Below are 19,227 nucleotides of genomic sequence, written 5' to 3'. Positions count from 1 at the left end.
CCAGCCGCAGAAGGGGCGTTGCTGGGCTGCAGGTTGTCAGGACTTGGCTGCGGTGGGGTCCTGGCTGCAGATGGGGCGTGGCCAGGGAGGTGGGCGTGACTTGGCTGGGCGGGGTCCACCTGCAGAAGGGGCGTTGCTGGGCAGCAGGTGGCTTGGCTGAGGGTGGGCGGGACCTGGCTGCAGAAGGGGCGTGGGGGGGGGTGCAGGTGGTCGGGGCGTGGTTGGGAACGGGCGGAGCCCAGCAGCAGATGTGCGTGGTTTGGCTGGGCGTGGACGGGACCTGGCTGCAGAAGGGGCGTGGCCAGGGCGTGGGCGTGGCTTGGCTGGGCGTGGGCGGGAACTGGCTGCAGAAGGGGTGCGGCTGGGCTGTGTGTGGGCGGCACCTGGCTGTAGAAGGGGTCTGGCTGGGCCACAGGTGATCAGGACTTGGCTGGGTGGGGTCCTGGCTGCAGAAGGGGCGTGGCCGGGGAGGTGGGCGTGGCTTGGCTGAGGGTGGGCGGGACCTGGCTGCAGAAGGGGCGTGGCTGTGCTCTAGGTGGGCGTGGCTTGTCTGGGCGGGGTCCAGCCGCAGAAGGGGCGTTGCTGGGCAGCAGGTGGGCGTGGCTTGGCTCTGCCTGGGCGGGACCTGGCTGGAGAAGGGGCGTGGCCAGGGAGGTGGGCGTGGCTTGGCTGTGCACGTCCCTTGGTTGGGACCTGGAGGCAGAAGGGGCGGGGGGGGGGCTGCAGATGGGCGGGGCGGGGCTGGCAGTGGGCGGGGCCAAGCAGCAGGTGGGCGTGGCTTGGATGTGCGTGGGCGGGGCCTGGCTGCAGAAGGGGCGTGGTTGGGCTCTAGGTGGGCGTGGCTTCGCTGTGTGTGGGCGGAACCTGGCTGTAGAAGGGGTCTGGCTGGGCCACAGGTGATCAGGACTTGGCTGGGTGGGGTCCTCGCTGCAGAAGGGGCGCGGCCGGGGAGGTGGGCGTGGCTTGGCTGGGCGGGGTCCACCTGCAGAAGGGGCGTGGTTTGGCTGGGCGTGGGCGGGACCTGGCTGCAGAAGGGGCGTGGACAGGGAGGTGGGCGTGACTTGGCTGGGTTGGGACCCGGCTACAGAAGGGGCGTGGGGGGGCTGCAGATGGACGGGGCGTGGCTGGGAGTGGGCGGGGCCCAGCAGCAGGTGGGCGTGGCTTCGCTGTGCGTGGGCGGGACCTGGCTGCGCGAGGGGCACAGTCGGGCTGCAGGTGGGCGGTGCGTGGCTGGGAGTGGGCGTGGCCAAGCAGCAGGTGGGCGTGGCTTGGTGGTGCATGAGCGGCACCTGGCTGCAGAAGTGGCGTGGCTGGGCTGGGCTGGGCGGGAACTGGCTGCGGAAGGGGCGTGGCCAGGGCGTGGGCGTGGCGGGGCGTGGGCGGGGCCCAGCAGCAGGCGGGCGTGGCTTGGCGGTGCATGAGCGGCGCTTGGCTGCAGAATGGGCGTGGCTGGGGGGGTTCCAGCCGCAGAAGGGGCGTGGCTGGGCTGCAGGTGATCAGGACTTGGCTGGGTGGGGTCCTGGCCGCAGAAGGGGCGTGGCTGGGCAGCAGAAGGGGCGCGGCTTGGCTGGGCGTGGGCGGGACCTGGCTGGGTGGGGTCCTGGCTGCAGATGGGGCGTGGCCAGGGAGGTGGGCGTGGCTTGGCTGGGCGGGGTCCACCTGCAGAAGGGGCGTTGCTGGGCAGCAGGTGGGCGTGGCTTGGCTCTGCGTGGGCGGGACCTGGCTACAGGAGGGGCGTGGCCAGGGAGGTGGGCGTGGCTTGGCTCTGCCTGGGCGGGACCTGGCTGGAGAAGGGGTCTGGCTCGGGAGGTGGGCGTGACTTGGCTGGGCGGGGTCCAGCCGCAGTAGGGGCGTGGCTTGGCTGTTTGTGGGCGGGACCTGGCTGCAGAAGGGGCGTGGCTGGGCTGCAGGTGATCAGGACTTGGCTGGGTGGGGTCCTGGCCGCAGAAGGGGCGTTGCTGGGCAGCAGGTGGGCGTGGCTTGGCTGGGCGTGGGCGGGACCTGGATGGGTGGGGTCCTGGCTGCAGATGGGGCGTGGCCAGGGAGGTGGGCGTGGTTTGTCTGGGCGGGGTCCAGCCGCAGAAGGGGCGTTGCTGGGCAGCAGGTGGGCGTGGCTTGGCTGTGTGTGGGTGGGACCTGGCTGCAGAAGGGGTCTGACTGGGGAGGTGGGCGTGGCTTGTCTGGGCGGGGTCCACCTGCAGAAGGGGCGTTGCTCGGCAGCAGGTGGGGGTGGCTTGGCTCTGCCTGGGCGGGGCTGGGCAGCAGGTGGGCGTGGCTTGCTCTGCGTGGGCGGGACCTGGCTGCAGATGGGGCGTGGGGGGAGGGGGCAGGTGGTCGGGGTGTGGTTGGGAGTGGGCGGAGCCCAGCAGCAGATGGGCGTGGTTTGGCTGGGCGTGGACGGGACCTGGCTGCAGAAGGGGCGTGGCTGGGGTGCAGGTGGGCGTGGCTTGGCTGTGTGTGGGCGGGGCCTGGCTGCAGCAGGGGCGCGGCTCGGGAAGTGGGCTTGGCTTGGCTGGGCGGGGTCCACCTGCAGAAGGGGCGTTGCTGGGCAGCAGGTGGGCGTGGCTTGGCTCTGCCTGGGCAGGACCTGGCAGCAGAAGGGGCGTGGCTGGGCTCTAGGTGGGCGTGGCTTGGCTGAGCGTGGGCGGCACTTGGCTGCAGAAGGGGCGTGGTTGGGCTGCAGAAGGGGCGTTGCTGGGCAACAAGTGGGCGTGGCTTAGCTGTGCGTGGGCGGAACCTGGCACCAGAAGGGGCGTGGCTGGGGGAGGTGGGCGTGGCTTGGCTGGGCGTGGGCGGCACCTGGCTGCTGAAGGGGCGTGGCTGAGTAGCAGATGGGCGTGGCTTGTCTGGGCGGGAAGCAGCCGCAGCAGAAGGGGCGTGGCCGGGCCGCAGGTGATGAGGACTTGGCTGGGGTGGGGTCCTGGCTGCAGATGGGGCGTGGCCAGGGAGGTGGGCGTGGCTTGGCTGTGTGTGGGCGGGACCTGGCTGCAGAAGGGGTCTTGCTCGGGAGGTGGGCGTGGCTTGGCTGGGCGGGGTCCACCCGCTGTAGGGGCGTGGCTTGGCTGCTGGTGGGCGGGGCCTGGCTGCAGATGGGGCGTGGTCAGGGAGGTGGGCGTGGCTGGGCTGAGTTGAGACCTGGCTGCAGAAGGGGCGTGGGGGGGCTGCAGATGGGCAGAGCATGGGTGGGAGTGGGCGGGGCCCAGCAGCAGGTGGGCGTGGCTTGGCTCTGCGTGGGCGGGACCTGGCTGCAGAAGGGGCGTTGCTGGACTGCAGGTGATCAGGACTTGGCTGGGTGGGGTCCTGGCTGCAGCTGGGGCGTGGCCAGGGAGGTGGGCGTGGCTTGGCTGGGCGGGGTCCAGCCGCAGAAGGGGCGTTGCTGGCTGCAGGTGGGCGTGTCTTGGCTGTGTGTGGGCGGGACCTGGCAGCAGAAGGGGCGTGGCTGGGCGGGACCTGGCTGCAGAAGGGGCGTGGCTGGGCCACAGGGGATCAGGACTTGGCTGGGTGGGGTCTTGGGTGCAGATGAGGCGTGGCCAGGGAGGTGGGCGTGGCTTGGTTGTGCGTGGGCGGCACCTGGCTGCAGAAGGGGCGTGGCTGGGCTCTAGGTGGGCGTGGCTTGACTGGGCAGGGTCCACCTGCAGAAGGGGCGTTGCTGGGCAGCAGGTGGGCGTGGCTTGGCTGTGCGTGGGCGGAGCCCAGCAGCAGGTGGGCGTGGCTTGGCGGTGCACGAGCGGCACCTGGCTGCAGAAGGGGCGTGGCCGGGCTCTAGGTGGGCGGGGCTTGGCTGGGCGGGAAGCAGCCGCAGCAGAAGGGGCGTGGCCGGGGCGCAGGTGGGCGGGTCCGGGCTGGGAGTGGGCGGGGCCGGGCAGCAGATGGGCGTGGCCAGGCCACGGGTGGGCGTGGCCGGGCCGCTGGTGGGCGGGGCCTGGCGGCGGGTGGGCGTGGCCGGGCCGTGCGTGGGCGAGTCCCGGCTACAGAAGGGGCTGGGCCGGGCGGGTCCCCGGTACCAGAGTCTGTCGGTCCGTCTGTCCGTGGGGCAGCCTGGGAGAGGTGCCGGGGCCGGCGGGTAGCATGTGGGCTCCCTCCACAGGTGAGTCCCGGCGGGGGGGGGGGGGGGTTGCCAGGTCCTTATCCCCCGTGGGGCGGCAGCCGGGGAGCTCCGAGCCCGCCACGCTGGGGGCTGTTTGGGGACAAAGCCCCTTCCCATCCCGGGGGTGTCACCACCACATCCTCAGGACCGCAGCCCTTTGCCTGTTCCCCCCTCGAGAAGCCCCCCCTTCCCCCCCAGACCCCTGGCTCCTCTTCCCCCCCTTTCCCCACCTGCTTTTAATAGACCCACCCTTTATTTATCGCTCTTTCCTTCCCTCTCCCCTCCCTGCCTTCATTAATTAGCCAGAAGCTCATTAGTCTCCGTGCCCTGTGCCTCACCGATGCCACCCAGGTGAGCCAACATCCTCTGCCCCAGAGCCTGGGGAAGAAGCCCCCCCCCCCACATTCCTCACCCTTGATGCTGCCCTGTGCCCTCCAGCCCCCAGTTCTCTCCCCTTCTCCCTCTGCTATCCGAGGTCCTTTAACCTTTTTAACCATAAAAACCCCTTCTGGACCCTTTCCTGAGGTCCAGCAGCACCAAATCCCTTCTCTCTTGAGGATGTGCCCAGGTACTGGGGGTGGGAAGCTGAATGGATATGGGATAAAAGCCCATTTGGCTGCAGGAGAAGCTGGGGTTTGATTTCCCTGGAGCTTTTTTGGGGTGGGATTAATAACCCCACCTAACCCAGAGACTTTGTGTGTGGCTTATGGCACCGAACTGGGGTCCCTTTGCCCTCCTGTGCCAACTCTTGGTGGCTTTCTGGTCAACCACCACAGCCTTTTAGTGGGGAATCCTCCCCAAAATAGGCTTATTCTGGCTAATTTGGGGTGTTCCTTCTATTGGTAAAGGTGTTATGCCCTGTTTTAGGGTGTTCTGAGCCATCCCATGGATGGGGAACACTGAGCTCTGGGGTGATGCTGCTGGATGGGTCCCCTACTGAAAATAAGGGGTGCTGAGGGGGGAAGATTGAGGTTCAGCCTTTGATTTGGGTGACTCCAGAGCTGTGGGAGGAGAAAACCAGCAGATAGAAAGTCCAGGATAAACTTTATTGGAGAGTTGGTGGGACCCATCCTCTCCTCCCACATGGCTGGTGGGGTGGGGGGGGGACTCTTCCAGCCTGGATAAACCACAGCACCATGAAATCAGGGAAAGGCATTTAGAGTGAGTGATTTTTTTTATATCTGAGATCAAAGTTCCTGGGTGTTTATGGCAGGAAAAGCCCCTCCCTCCTGTGCCAACTGCTTTTTAACCTCTGCTTTTCCACATCTGGACCAGCCCAGCTGGGTGCTGGGCAGGGATGTGGCATCAGCTGATGCTCCTGACTTTTTGGGAGTGTAAAGAAGGAAATCAAGCAGAGGTTTTTAATTACATTACTCTTCAAATTTGCACCCTGGGGCAATTAAAGCTCCTGAGTGAAGTTAATTTAGGGTTAATCCTGAATTTAACCACTTGGGATGAGAGGCAATGGGGATGTCTCCAGCGTGGTGGAGCTGAACCAGAGAGCTACACAAACCAGCTCTGTGAGAGGGATGTTCCTCCTTCCCCCACAGCAATAAATCCTTCAAGTCACCTAATTAGATTTTGATTAGAAAACGAGCTCCTGCTTCCAAGAAACACCCTCTGGCCCATGTCATCTTCCCTTGGAAGGGGTGATGCAAGCTGGGATGAGCCAACTGATGGCTACTGAGGGGTGCTGAGGTTACTGAGCTAAACTGGGGGAGCCCTGGTGAAATGATTGAAGGTAATTAAGGTTCTTAATGAACCTCTCTTGGTAAAACCTGTTCAGCTTTGAGAGGGGCAGCTGCTTGTTGGCCCTTGCTGAGCCCCTTCCATGCTCCATCCGTGACTTCTTGGCTCCCCAGCAGGAGCTTTCAGTGGTCCCATGGTCTTCATGAGTGGTTTGAGTTACAGATGGGCTTTGTGGATCCCAGTGCTTGGGGAAAAGTCACTGGGATGGGTTTAAATTAGGTATTAGGGGAAGCTGAAGCTAAGGAGCTGGTCCAGAGGAGGGCACAAAGAGGGTTGGAACAGCTCCCCTGCTAGAAGAGGCCCTGGGAAGCCTTGTGGAGCTCCAGGCCTGGAGGTTGGTGGCCCTGGGGTTGGAGCTCTGGGATCCTTGGGGTCCCTCCCAACCCAGCCCAGTCTGGAATCCTGTGATAGGCTTGGGAAAAGGCAGCTCAGGATGCAGATGCTCATGTCAGAGCCACATGCCTGACACTGGATGTCACCATTGTACAACACAAACCAAGGAAAACCCAAGCTCTTCTCCCTCATCCATCCCTCCCTCCCTCCCAGGCAGGATTTTAGGGCTTTTCCAGAGAGTTCTGATATCCTTCAAGCTCTGTGCTTCTGTAACACCTAAACCAGACTGGATTTATCCTCCAGAACCCCATTAAAACCAGTTTGGCTCTGGTGGAACGTGGATCCAAGCATGGACAGGGTTCCTCCTCAGTGGTGGGATTGGTGGCTGAGTGGAGCTGGTGTAGAAACCTCATAGATGGGGGAAAGTCTCAGCTTGGTTTTAATTAGGTGGGTGTTGAGTGGTTTCTTTTCTACCTGGTGAGACCTCATCTTCCCCCCTTCCCATCCATTCCAAGTACTTTTACCACTGCTCCTCCAACTATGGTGCTAGAAGCTTGGGATATCCCTTCCAGCACATCCCCAAAGCTTCAATGGCACAAAATGAACTGGGGTAATGGGATGAACCCTCATCCTTGGGGGATAAACCAAGCTCCTCTTCCTCTTGTAGCTTCCACAGGGCAGAAGAACGCGCGGATAGTGATGACCACCCTGCTCCTCACCGAGCAGGTGACGCGGGAAGACCGCGGCTCCGAGGGGAACTACGTCCTGTACGGAGCTTCTTGTGCCCAGATCACTGAGGAAGCTGAATATGTGAAGCAGGTGAGGTTTGGAGGTGGTGGGGGGGCTGCTGCTGCTCTGAGCCTTTCTTTGCTCCTGCAGGAAAAAGGGGGAGCAAACCCAACCCTGACCTGTATGTGATGGGAGGTGGGAGGAGAAGGATGTGGGGACCTCAGCGTGGTGGTGGTAGGGTCTGGGGTGCCTGGAGGATCAGGGTTTGGGGTGCATGGAGGACCAGGGACTGAGGTACCTGGAGGACCAGGTTTTGGGGTAACTGGAGGACCTGTGTCTGGAGTACCTAAAGGATTTGGTCTGGGGGACCAGGGTTTGGGGTGCCTGGAGGACCAGGGTTTGGGGTGCCTGGAGGATTTGGGGCTGAGGTACCTGGAGGACCATGTTTTTGGGGTGCCTGGAGAATTTGGGTCTGGGGTGCCTGGGGGACCAAGGTCTGGGGTGCCTGGAGAATTTGGGTTTGGGGTGCCTGAGGGGCCAGGGTTTGGGGTGCCTGGAGGACCAGGTTTTGGGGTGCCTGGAGGACCAGGGACTGAGGTACCTGAAGGATCAGGTTTTGGGGTAACTGGAGGACTTGTGTCTGGAGTACCTAAAGGATTGGGTCTGGGGGACCAGGGTTTGGGGTGCCTGGAGGACCAGGGTTTGGGGTGCCTGGAGGACCAGGGTTTGGGGTAACTGGAGGATTTGGGGCTGAGGTACCTGGAGGACCAGGTTTTTGGGGTACCTGGAGAATTTGTGTCTGGGGTGCCTGGGGGACCAAGGTCTGGGGTGCCTGGAGAATTTGGGTTTGGGGTGCCTGGAGGACCAGGGACTGAGGTACCTGGAGGACCAGGTTTTGGGGTAACTGGAGGATTTGGGACTGAGGGACCTGGGGGATCAGATTTTGGGGTAGCTGGAGGACCTGTGTCTGGAGTACCTAAAGGATTGGGTCTGGGGTACCAAGGTCTGGGGTGCCTGGGGGACCCGGGTCTGGGGTGCCTGGGGGACCCGGGTCTGGGGTACCTGGGGGATCAAGGTCTGGGGTACCTGGAGGACCAGCATTTGGGGTGCCTAGAGGATTGTGTCTGGTGTACCTGGAGAATTTGGGTCTGGGGTGCCTGGGGCACCAAGGTCTGGGGTGCCTGGAGGACCAGGTTTTGGGGTAACTGGAGGACCTGTGTCTGGGGTGCCTGGGGGATTTGGGACTGAGGTACCTGGAGGACCAGGTTTTGGGGTGCCTGGAGGATTTGGGACTGAGGAACCTGGAGGACCAGGTTTTGGGGTGCCTGGAGGATTTGGGACTGAGGAACCTGGAGGACCAGGTTTTGGGGTGCCTGGAGGATTTGGGACTGAGGTACCTGGAGGACCAGGTTTTGGGGTGCCTGGAGGATTTGGGACTGAGGTACCTGGAGGACCAGGTTTTGGGGTGCCTGGAGGATTTGGGACTGAGGTACCTGGAGGACCAGGTTTTGGGGTGCCTGGAGGATTTGGGACTGAGGTACCTGGAGGACCAGGTTTTGGGGTGCCTGGAGGATTTGGGACTGAGGTACCTGGAGGACCAGGTTTTGGGGTGCCTGGAGGATTTGGGACTGAGGTACCTGGAGGACCAGGTTTTGGGGTGCCTGGAGGATTTGGGACTGAGGTACCTGGAGGACCAGGTTTTGGGGTGCCTGGAGGATTTGGGACTGAGGTACCTGGAGGACCAGGTTTTGGGGTAGCTGGAGGACCTGTGTCTGGAGTACCTAAAGGATTGGGTCTGGGGTACCAAGGTCTGGGGTGCCTGGAGGACCAGGGTTTGGGGTGACTGGAGGATTTGGGGCTGAGGTACCTGGAGGACCAAGTTTTTGGGGTACCTGGAGAATTTGGGTCTGGGGTGCCTGGAGGACCAAGGTCTGGGGTGCCTGGGGGACCAAGGTCTGGGGTACCTGGGGGACCAGGTTTTGGGGTGCCTGGGGGATCAAGGTCTGGGGTGCCTGGGGGATCAAGGTCTGGGGTGCCTGGGGGATCAAGGTCTGGGGTGCCTGAGGGATCAAGGTCTGGGGTACCTGGGGGATCAAGGTCTGGGGTACCTGGAGGACCAGCATTTGGGGTGCCTAGAAGATTGTGTCTGGTGTACCTGGAGAATTTGGGTCTGGGGTGCCTGGGGCACCAAGGTCTGGGGTGCCTGGAGGACCAGGTTTTGGGGTGCCTAGAGGATTGTGTCTGGTGTACCTGGAGAATTTGGTTTTGGGGTGCCTGGGGGACCTGGTTTTGTGGGAGGTGGAGAACCAGGGTCTGGGGTGCCTGGGGGACCCGGGTCTGGGGTGCCTGGGGGTCCAGGGCTTGGGGTAACTGGAGGACCTGTGTCTGGGGTGCCTGGGGGATTTGGGACTGAGGTGCCTGGAGGACCAGGTTTTGGGGTGCCTGGAGGACCAGGTTTTGGGGTGCCTGGAGGACCAGGTTTTGGGGTGCCTGGAGGACCTGGTTTTGGGGTGCCTGGAGGATTTGGTTTTGGGGTGCCTGGAGGACTTGGGACTGGGGTGCCTGGAGGACCAGGTTTTGGGGTGCCTGGAGGATTTGGGACTGAGGTGCCTGGAGGACCAGGTTTTGGGGTGCCTGGAGGATTTGGGACTGAGGTGCCTGGAGGACCAGGTTTTGGGGTGCCTGGAGGATTTGGGACTGAGGTGCCTGGAGGACCAGGTTTTGGGGTGCCTGGAGGATTTGGGACTGAGGTGCCTGGAGGACCAGGTTTTGGGGTGCCTGGAGGATTTGGGACTGAGGTGCCTGGAGGACCAGGTTTTGGGGTGCCTGGAGGATTTGGGACTGAGGTGCCTGGAGGACCAGGTTTTGGGGTGCCTGGAGGATTTGGGACTGAGGTGCCTGGAGGACCAGGTTTTGGGGTGCCTGGAGGATTTGGGACTGAGGTGCCTGGAGGACCAGGTTTTGGGGTGCCTGGAGGATTTGGGACTGAGGTGCCTGGAGGACCAGGTTTTGGGGTGCCTGGAGGATTTGGGACTGAGGTGCCTGGAGGACCAGGTTTTGGGGTGCCTGGAGGATTTGGGACTGAGGTGCCTGGAGGACCAGGTTTTGGGGTGCCTGGAGGATTTGGGACTGAGGTGCCTGGAGGACCAGGTTTTGGGGTGCCTGGAGGATTTGGGACTGAGGTGCCTGGAGGACCAGGTTTTGGGGTGCCTGGAGGACCAGGTTTTGGGGTGCCTGGAGGACCAGGTTTTGGGGTGCCTGGAGGACCAGGTTTTGGGGTGCCTGGAGGACCAGGTTTTGGGGTGCCTGGAGGATTTGGGACTGAGGTGCCTGGAGGACCAGGTTTTGGGGTGCCTGGAGGATTTGGGACTGAGGTGCCTGGAGGACCAGGTTTTGGGGTGCCTGGAGGATTTGGGACTGGGGTGCCTGGAGGACCAGGTTTTGGGGTGCCTGGAGGACCAGGTTTTGGGGTGCCTGGAGGACCAGGTTTTGGGGTGCCTGGAGGATTTGCCACTGAGGTGCCTGGAGGACCAGGTTTTGGGGTGCCTGGAGGATTTGCCACTGAGGTGCCTGGAGGACCAGGTTTTGGGGTGCCTGGAGGATTTGGGACTGAGGTGCCTGGAGGACCAGGTTTTGGGGTGCCTGGAGGATTTGGGACTGAGGTGCCTGGAGGACCAGGTTTTGGGGTGCCTGGAGGATTTGGCACTGAGGTGCCTGGAGGACCAGGTTTTGGGGTAGCTGGAGGACCCATGCCTGGGGTACCTAGAGGATTGTGTCTGGTGTACCTGGTGGACCAAGGTCTGGGGTACCTGGAGAATTTGGGTTTGGGGTGCCTGGGGGACCAGGGTTTGGGGTGCCTGGGGGACCAGGGTTTGGGGTGCCTGGGGAATTTGGGGCTCGGGTGCCTGTGGGACCAGATTTTTGGGGTGCCTGGGGAATTTGGGGCTGAGGTACCTGGGGGACCAAGGTCTGGGGTACCTGGGGCACCAGGTTTTGGGGTACCTGGGGGGTCAAGGTCTGGTGTAACTGGAGGAGCAGGTTTTGGGGTACCTGGGGAATTTGGGTCTGGTGTACCTGGGGAATTTGGGTCTGGGGTGCCTGGGGGACCAAGGTCTGGGGTGCCTGGAGAATTTGGGGCTGGGGTTCCTGAGGGACCAGGGTTTGGGGTGCCTGGGGGACCAAGGTCTGGTGTACCTGGAGAATTTGGGGCTGAGGTACCTGGAGGACCAGGTTTTGGGGTACCTGGAGGACCTGTGTTTGGGGTACCTGGAGAATTTGGGTCTGGTGTACCTGGAGAATTTGGGTCTGGGGTGCCTGGGGCACCAAGGTCTGGTGTACCTGGAGGACCAGATTTTGGGGTACCTGGAGGATTGTGTCTGGTGTACCTGGAGAATTTGGTTTTGGGGTGCCTGGGGGACCCAGGTTTTGGGGTGCCTGGGGGACTTGGTTTTGTGGGAGGTGGAGAACCCGGGTCTGGGGTGCCTGGGGGACCCAGGTCTGGTGTACCTGGGGTTCCAGGTTTTGGGGTGCCTGGGGGATTTGGGGCTGGGGTGCCTGGGGGATCAAGGTCTGGTGTACCTGGAGGACAAGGTTTTGGGGTAACTGGAGGAACTGTGTTTGGGGTACCTAGAGGATTGTGTCTGGTGTACCTGGAGAATTTGGTTTTGGGGTGCCTGGGGGACCAGGTTTTGGGGTGCCTGGGGGACCAGGTTTAGGGTGCCTGGAGAAATTGGGGCTGAGGTACCTGGAGGACCAGGTTTTGGGGGAGGTGGAGAACCAGGTTTTGGGATACTTGGAGGATCTGTGCTAGGAGTACCTAGAGGAGTTGTCTGGGGTACCTGGAGGACCAGGTTTTGGGTGAGGTGGAGAACCAGGTTTTGGGATACTTGGAGGATCTGGGTCTGGAGTACCTAGAGGAGTTGTCTGGGGTACCTGGAGGACCAGGTTTTGGGGTGCCTGGAGGATTTGGGACTGAGGTACCTGGGGGATCAGATTTTGGGGTAGCTGGAGGACCCTTGTCTGGGGTAACTGAAGGATTGTGTCTAGTGTACCTGAGGGACCAAGGTCTGGGGTACCTGGAGAATTTGTGTCTGAGGTACCTGGAGGACCAGGTTTTGGGGTGCTTGGAGAATTTGGGGCTGGGGTACCTGGGGGACCAAGGTCTGGGGTACCTGGGGCACCAGGTTTTGGGATACCTGCGGGATCGAGGTCTGGTGTACCTTGAGGACCAGGTTTTGGGGTAACTGGAGGACCTGTGATTGTGTCTGGTGTACCTGGAGAATTTGGGTTTGGGGTGCCTGGGGGACCAGGTTTTGGGGTGCCTGGAGAATTTGGGACTGAGGTACCCGGAGGACCAGGTTTTGAGGGAGGTGGAGAAGCAGGTTTTGGGATACTTGGAGGATCTGGGTCTGGTGTACCTAGAGGAATTGTGTCTGGGGTACCTGGGGGACCAAGGTCTGGGGTACCTGGGGGATCAGTTTTTGGGGTAGCTGGAGGACCCTTGTCTGGGCTACCTAAAGGATTGTGTCTGGTGTACCTGGAGAATTTGGGTCTGAGGTACCTGGAGGACCAGGTTTTGGGGTGCTTGGAGAATTTGGGGCTGGGGTGCCTGGGGGACCAAGGTGTGGGGTACCTGGGGCACCTGTGTTTGGGGTGCCTGGAGGACCAGGGTTTGGGGTGCCTGGAGGACCAGGGTTTGGGGTGCCTGGAGAATTTGGGTTTGGGGTGCCTGGAGGACCAGGGTTTGGGGTACCTGGAGGACTTGGGACTGGGAGACCTGGGGGACCAGGTTTTGTGGGAGGTGGAGAACCAGGTTTGGGGATACTTGAAGGATCTGGGCTGGAGTACCTAGAGGAATTGTGTCTGGGGTGCCTGGAGGACCAGGTTTTGGGGTGCCTGGAGGATGAGGTTTTAAAGTACCTGGGGGATCAAGGTTTGAGGTACCTGGAGGACTTGAGTCTATGGTCTCAGCCCCCAGGGCACGCTGCTGGCTCATGGCCACCCTGTGACCCACCAGCACCCCCAGGTCCTTCTCCTCAGAGCTCCTCTCCAGCAGGTCACCCCCAGCCTGTCCTGATCCCAGCAGTTATTCCTCCCCAGGTGCCAGACTCTCCACTTGCTCTTGTTGAACTTCACCTGGTTTCTCCCTGCCCAGCTCTCCAGCCTGGCCAGGTCTCTCTGGATGTCCCCCACTCCTCCCAGCTCTGTATCATCAGGTACTTGCTGAGGGTGGACACCATTCCCTCCTCAAGGTTGTTGATGAAGATGTTCAACAAGACTGGACCCAACACTAGGGATGTTCCAACCTCTAGTCACAGGTCTCCAGCCAGACTCTGCTCCACTGATCAGAGTGGAAAAATGACTTCTCCAGGTCAACATGCAGATGTTCTCCCATGTAAAACCCTGGAGAGCTGGGAAAACAGAACACTTGAAGCTCAGGGAATTCATGGAGGTGAAGGATTCACTGTCCCATGAGCAGCTTGGACCTGGTTCCCTGGAGAACTCGCTCCCTGTGTGAGAGCTGGATGAGGTTATCCAGGAGAAACTGGGTCTTCTAGACTCAGCTTCCTCACCCCAGTTGGTCTATAAAAGAATCTCCATGTGTGTTTCCTGTAGGAGCATCCCCAGATCTTGGGTGAGAAGGGGAAGGGTGGTGGTTGGAGCTCCAGCTGCAATCCTGTTGCGAGGACGATGAAGGAAACCGAAGAGCAGCTGCTGCTGGTGAGCAAGGAGAACCAAGTGCTGAAGATCAAGGTGGGTTTGGCTTGGGTTTTGAAGGTTGCAGGTGAATCTGTGGCCTCAGGGAGCTCAATCCAACTTCAAGAGTTGACTTCAGGGAAGGAGCAGGCTGAGTTTCACTTCTCCAGCTGCTGTGAACTCTGCTTCCATGAGATGATTCATATTGATGCTCCTGGAGATACATCTGATGGCTGAATAAACCCACCTCTGCTTGGAAACCAAAACACCTCTCAGATACCACCCATGGGGCTTTGGGAGCCTTCTCCTCTTATTTGATTGACACCTGGTTTTGGGAAGAGGGCTTGTTTTCCAGTAGGTGATGTTCTAGAGAAGGTGCTATGGAGGCTGGAGCACCTCATGATGTTCACCATGAGCACCTATGATTCTACAAAGACAGGCTGTGAGAGCTGGGCTGGCTCAGCCTGGAGAGGAGAAGGCTTTGGGGTGACCTAATTGTGGCCTAAGCAACCCTTAAAGGGGTCCTACAGGAAGGTGGGAGAGGGGTTGGTCACCAAGGAGTGTAGGGAAGGACAAGGGGTGATGGCTTCAAGCTGGAAGAGGACAAGGTTAGGTGAGATGTTGGGAAGAAGTTCCTTACTCTGAGGATGGTGAGACACTGGAACAGGCTGGAAGCTCCACCCTGGAGGTGTCCAAGGCCAGGTTGGCTGGGGCTTTGGGCAACCTGAGTGAAGGTGTCCCTACCTACCCATGGCAGGGGGTTGGAACTGGATGATCTTTGATGCTCCTTCCAACCCAAGGTGCTCTATGATTCTACATCTACCCTATAATTTCTCCTTCCAGCTGGAAGCCACAAGAGAAGCTGGTGTCCAGGCTCTCAGATCTGCCTCCCACCAACTCTACAAGACTTACCAAGCCCAAGCAGAAGAACTGAGAAGAAACCACACCAAAGAGAAGCAGCAAATACAGGTATGGACCTTCTCCATGAGTAGACATGACCATCGTGGTGACTCTTGAGATGTTGACCTGAGTTTTGGGGGGGGGGTTTATTCCCAATTCTTGGAATTGGGGTGGGGTAGAGTTGGCTCCAAATTCCTTCAGCTGCTGTGGCAGCTCCCAGCACCAGTGTGTCCTCCTTGATCCCAGGCTTATCATCTCCAACAAGAAGCAAAGCTCCAGCAGAGCTCTGAAGACACCAGTCGCCTCGCTGGAGGCGTCAGGGACAGACAGACCCGCGTGGCTGAGATGGAAAGGCGCTTGCAAAGGATGGAAGAGGTAGGTCTGTCTGTCTGTCTGTCTACTCCTCATGTCCCTCTGTCCTGGCATTGGGATCTGGAGCAGGTGAGGAACCTGAGGAACCAACCCTGGGAGCGCTGGTGGATGGAGAGCTCCCCGTTGAAGCTGAGGAGCCATGGAGATGCTCAGAGGGCTGGAGCAGCTCTCCTACTAAGAGAAGGTTGTGGTGGGACCTCATTGCAGCCTTCCCATCCCTGAAGGGAGCAGAGGAACAGGAGGGGAAGCAGCTTGTTCAAGCTGAGGGGGTGGGTGCCCCATCCCTGGGGGTGTTCAAGGCCAAAGTTCCATGGTCAACCTTGTGTAGCTCCAGGCTGGAGGTTGGTGGCCCTGGGGTTGGAGCTCTGGGATCCTTGGGGTCCAACCCAGCCCAGTCTGTGGTGGCCATGACAACGTGACAACTCCTTGGGCAGAAACTCTCAGGAGAACTTCTCCTCCTTCACTGGGACTTTTCCTTGGTGGCTGAAGAAGTGATGGCACTGGGGGTGCTCGTTAGTGGTGGCAATTAACTCCTGGAGACGTGCCTGAAGCTAAGCATCTACATTTTAAGGAGAAAACTCCTAATTTAAGAGAGTTGGGACTTTTGGGGTGGTCAATCCATATTGTCATCCCCTCTGGATTGGATTTGGAGAGGTCAGAGGGCTTTGTGTCTCCAGCTGATGTTCATGGAGGTCGGTGTTGGGGGGGTTATTGCCCAATTCTGGCTGGTTTTAGAGGTTGGGTGGAACCTTTGAAGGTGCAGCCAAGCTCCTCTTGCTCCTCCAATGACAAGGACCAGAGCAAGAGCTTCTCTAGACCTTGAATCATTTCTTTAGGAGAAGAAAGCTCTGATTGAGAAGAAGGTGGCACTTGAAAAGACCCTTCAGGAGCTGATGTCCAGGAACGAAGACACCAAACGGTGATTGGATGAGTGTGACCAACTCTTTGTCTGGCTTTCTGGGGGCATTACTCCATGGAGAGGTTGGACAATCACTCATTCTAGATCCTTCTGGGTAGTAAAATGAACCCCTGGTGAAATCAACTGCTTGGAAAGATGATCTCCTGTGATTGCCTGAAGAATCAAACCAGGTGGTGGTGGTGTCCTGCTCAAGATTCCTGGTGCTCTTCCTTCCATCTTGTGGGTGCCAACTGCTGCTTCTCCCTGATTCCCACTTGGAGATGATGTTCCTTCATCCATTAGTCAGGAATTGACTTGCCAAGAGCTGGGATGGGTGGTCCTACCAGGCCAACCATGGCTCCAAGGAGGTGGCCCTTCCAGGAGGTGGCCCTTCCAGGAGGTGGCCCTTTCCCCATGGCTCTCCAGACTTCACACCTATAAGCCCTGAGTGAATCACACCCTCAGGAAGGTCCTTGGTCCCACCAGCTGTCCCCAGAGGTGGAAGCTTGATGCTGGGGTTGGCTGTGTCTCCCTCAGGTGCCTGGATCTCCAGCAGCACGTTGCCACCCTGCGGGAGCAGATCTGCCACCTCCAGCGCCTGATCCGGGCGCAGCATCGCGGCCTGGGCAGCGTCATCCAGGAGGTCAGCCCGGTGTCCCTGCGTCTGTCCACCCCACCACACACCTTGGGCAGGTCTTCAGCTGCTGGGGGAAAGACCTGGGAGATGGTGGGTGGGGACAAGGAGCTTGTCAGGCTACACCTGGTTTGGCACCTGCACCCGTTGTAACCTCCTGGATGAGATCTTGGGGGGGAAGCTCTTTCCAGAGAGGTGGGCCCCCCATCCCTGGGGGGTGTTCAAGGCCAAGGTTGGGCAACCTTGTGGAGCTCCAGGCCTGGAGGTTGGTGGCCCTGGGGTTGGAGGTCTGTGCTCCTTGGGGTCCCTTCCAACCCAGCCTATTCAGTTGGACCTCCCCAAGTGTTTCTAGAACATTCCTTGGCTCCCTCCTTCCTGCTGTGCTCCCAGGGGACCTCTCTGACCCTACAACCACTCCAGGTCATGGTGTTGAAGCTGCTTTGCCACCCCAGAACCAAGCACAACCCACCAGAAACCATCAGCCAACAGCTGCTGGACAGACAGATGGACACCCACGCTCACCTCTTCCCATGGGGCTAAATCAAGGCTCCTGCCCTGACAGGAGGGGCCACTTCTTCTCCAGAGGAAAACAAGACACTGGGTGTTGGAAAAGTTGTTTTAATTAAGTAGTTTAATGAATTAATTAGAGTTCTTCCATGATGAAAGACTTGAGTGGTCCACCAGTCTCCTGCTATGGTGAGATCTCGACCCCCTGGTGATGTGTTTGATGGGTGAAGGGTCCAGATCTCTTCCAACCTTCATCCTTTTCTAACCCTCAGAAGGAAGAACTGACCAAGGAACTTGGAAGCCAAGAGAAACAAATTGAAGACCTGACAGAGAAGCTGAGCAGCCTGGAAACACAGGTGAGCTCAAGGGGATGCTCAAGGCAGCTAAAATCAGAGCCCATAATCAAGAACCCTCCACCCTGCTGGGCTTGTGTTGGTGTGACAAGGTCAGAGGGGGGTTTCTTTGCACAACATCTTCCTCTTGCTTTCAACAACACCCCCCAAGGACCAAAAAAATCCCCCTCCACCCCTAAAAACCCACCTTTCTGAACAAGCTGGAGGTCCCAGGTGGCACCCAGCTTGTCTCCTGCCCATTATGCTTTGCTGAGAGGGGGGTTATTATGTATTATTAATGAGGATTAATGATTTATTCTTATTAATTTCTCCTTCCAGAATAAAGAACTCAAAGAGAAAGTGGATTTCTGGTCTGGCCAACCCAAGGTTAAAGCATCCAAAGCTGTCTGCACAGAGTAAGGACCTGGTGGGAAGGAGGAGGAGGAGGTGGAAGGGGAGAAGCAGGAGGATTGAGTGCAGCCTCAGCAAGTTTGGGGATGACACCAAGCTGAGGGGTGTGGGTGGTGGAATAGAAGGTTCAGGAAGCCATCCAGAGGGGTCTTGATGGGCTGGAAAGGTGGGTGAATGAGGTTCAACACTGCCAAGTGTCAGGTGTTGGATATGGGCTGGAGGAATCCCAGTACAGACTGGGAGAAGAGCTCCTGGAGAGCAGGAGAAGGACCTGGGGGTGATGGGGGAGGAGGAACTTCCCCTGAGGCAGCTGGGAAGGGTGATGGGATCCTGGGCTCCAGCAGCAGAGGGGTGGCAGCAGGGACAGGGAGGGGATTGTCCCTCTCTGCTCTGCCCTCCCCAGCTGGAGTCCTGTGCCCAGAGTCCCAACACAAGGAAGATGTGGGGCTGGTGGAGCTCTGTGACCCTTGGGGTCCCTCCCAACCCAGCCCAGTCTGGGGTTCTCTGATTTTCTAGCTGGTTTTAAGGGGTTTAAGCCTGGCTTGGGCAGGCAAAGGGGGGCTGAGTGTCTGTTACCACCTTGTTCTTGACTCAGGAGGCCCCCACGAGATTTTGGAGAGTCCCCTTACCTGATGCTCAGCAGGCTGAGGCAGCAGAAGAGCTGAAGCAACAACTCTGTGTCTCCTGCCCTCATCAGAAGGACTTTCCCCCCCCCCCACCTCTGGCCCAACCTCTTCACTCCTGTGGCTTCTTGCAAAGCACCTTTGGAAGGATAAACCTGGGCCCAAGGTGAGAGCTGAGGGGGGGGGGGGGATGCTGCACCCCAAGGGGCTCCACAGGCAGCAGCAGAGACTCATTTCATCCCTCCTGGCTCTTGGATCAGACACTCAGAGACCTTCAGCTGCCTGGGGTGGTGTTTGGCCCAGTTTTGCTGCTCTTGGAGGTGGAAAGAGGGGTGCTCCTGCCCTTTCAGGGGGGCTCAGACATCCTCCCCATGGGCCCAGCATCCTCAGGCAAGGACTGAGTGGATCCTTCCCTGGGTTAACTCCTTCCTGCCCTGGAAGTTTTCCCTGGCAAAGGGTTAAACCTTCAGCCCATGGGAGCAGGAGGTTCTTCCTCAAGCCCTGTTGAAAGCCCAAAGTCCCCTTTTTGGAGGGGAACAGAGTGGCTGGGAGGGTGAGGGCTACTTGCTCCTCCTCCCTGGGGGTTGAGAGGTGCTGTGATTTATTGGGCAGCACTGGTGGCTTTTGCCCACTCACCTTCTCCTTCCAGTCATGGGGATGGAGGGCAACCAGCCCAAGTCTCTGCTCTGTCTTCTCCTTGGGCAACCCCCAGGGTTGATCATTAAATGAGGCTTCAAGGTGCTGAGGTTCAGCTTGTCCCTTTGATGTGTCACCCCCACCCCAGGACTTGACTGGGTGAAGGGGTAAATAAAGGCCTGGCAGCAGCTCAGGGTCAAGGTGAGGGTGGCACTGGGGTAACTGGGGTGCTGGGTCAGACCTCCTGGGGCACCAGTTGGGAGGGTGAGTTTTGGAAATGGGGTTGGTTCCTCCAGCAGCACTTTCCCATCCTGTTTGCT

General features: G+C 59.6%; 1 protein-coding gene across 1 annotated transcript; it reads left to right on the top strand.

Moving 5' to 3' along the window:
• Positions 1-4,068: 4,068 nt before the first annotated feature.
• On the top strand, positions 4,069-18,313 carry CCDC68 (coiled-coil domain containing 68; the record flags this gene model as incomplete). Its single annotated transcript, XM_084278545.1, has 10 exons — positions 4,069-4,087; positions 6,837-6,988; positions 13,514-13,651; positions 14,438-14,563; positions 14,741-14,869; positions 15,703-15,785; positions 16,302-16,407; positions 17,178-17,261; positions 17,577-17,653; positions 18,244-18,313. 10 exons carry the CDS (start codon positions 4,069-4,071, stop codon positions 18,311-18,313), a joined length of 984 nt encoding a protein of 327 aa, XP_084134671.1.
• Positions 18,314-19,227: the final 914 nt, after the last annotated feature.

The sequence above is a fragment of the Gallinula chloropus genome (assembly GCF_964237585.1).
Source record: "Gallinula chloropus genome assembly, chromosome: Z".
NCBI classification, from domain to species: Eukaryota; Metazoa; Chordata; class Aves; order Gruiformes; family Rallidae; genus Gallinula; species Gallinula chloropus.
Note: the sequence above shows the minus strand (reverse complement) of the source record. Positions and strands in the feature narration are given on the sequence as shown.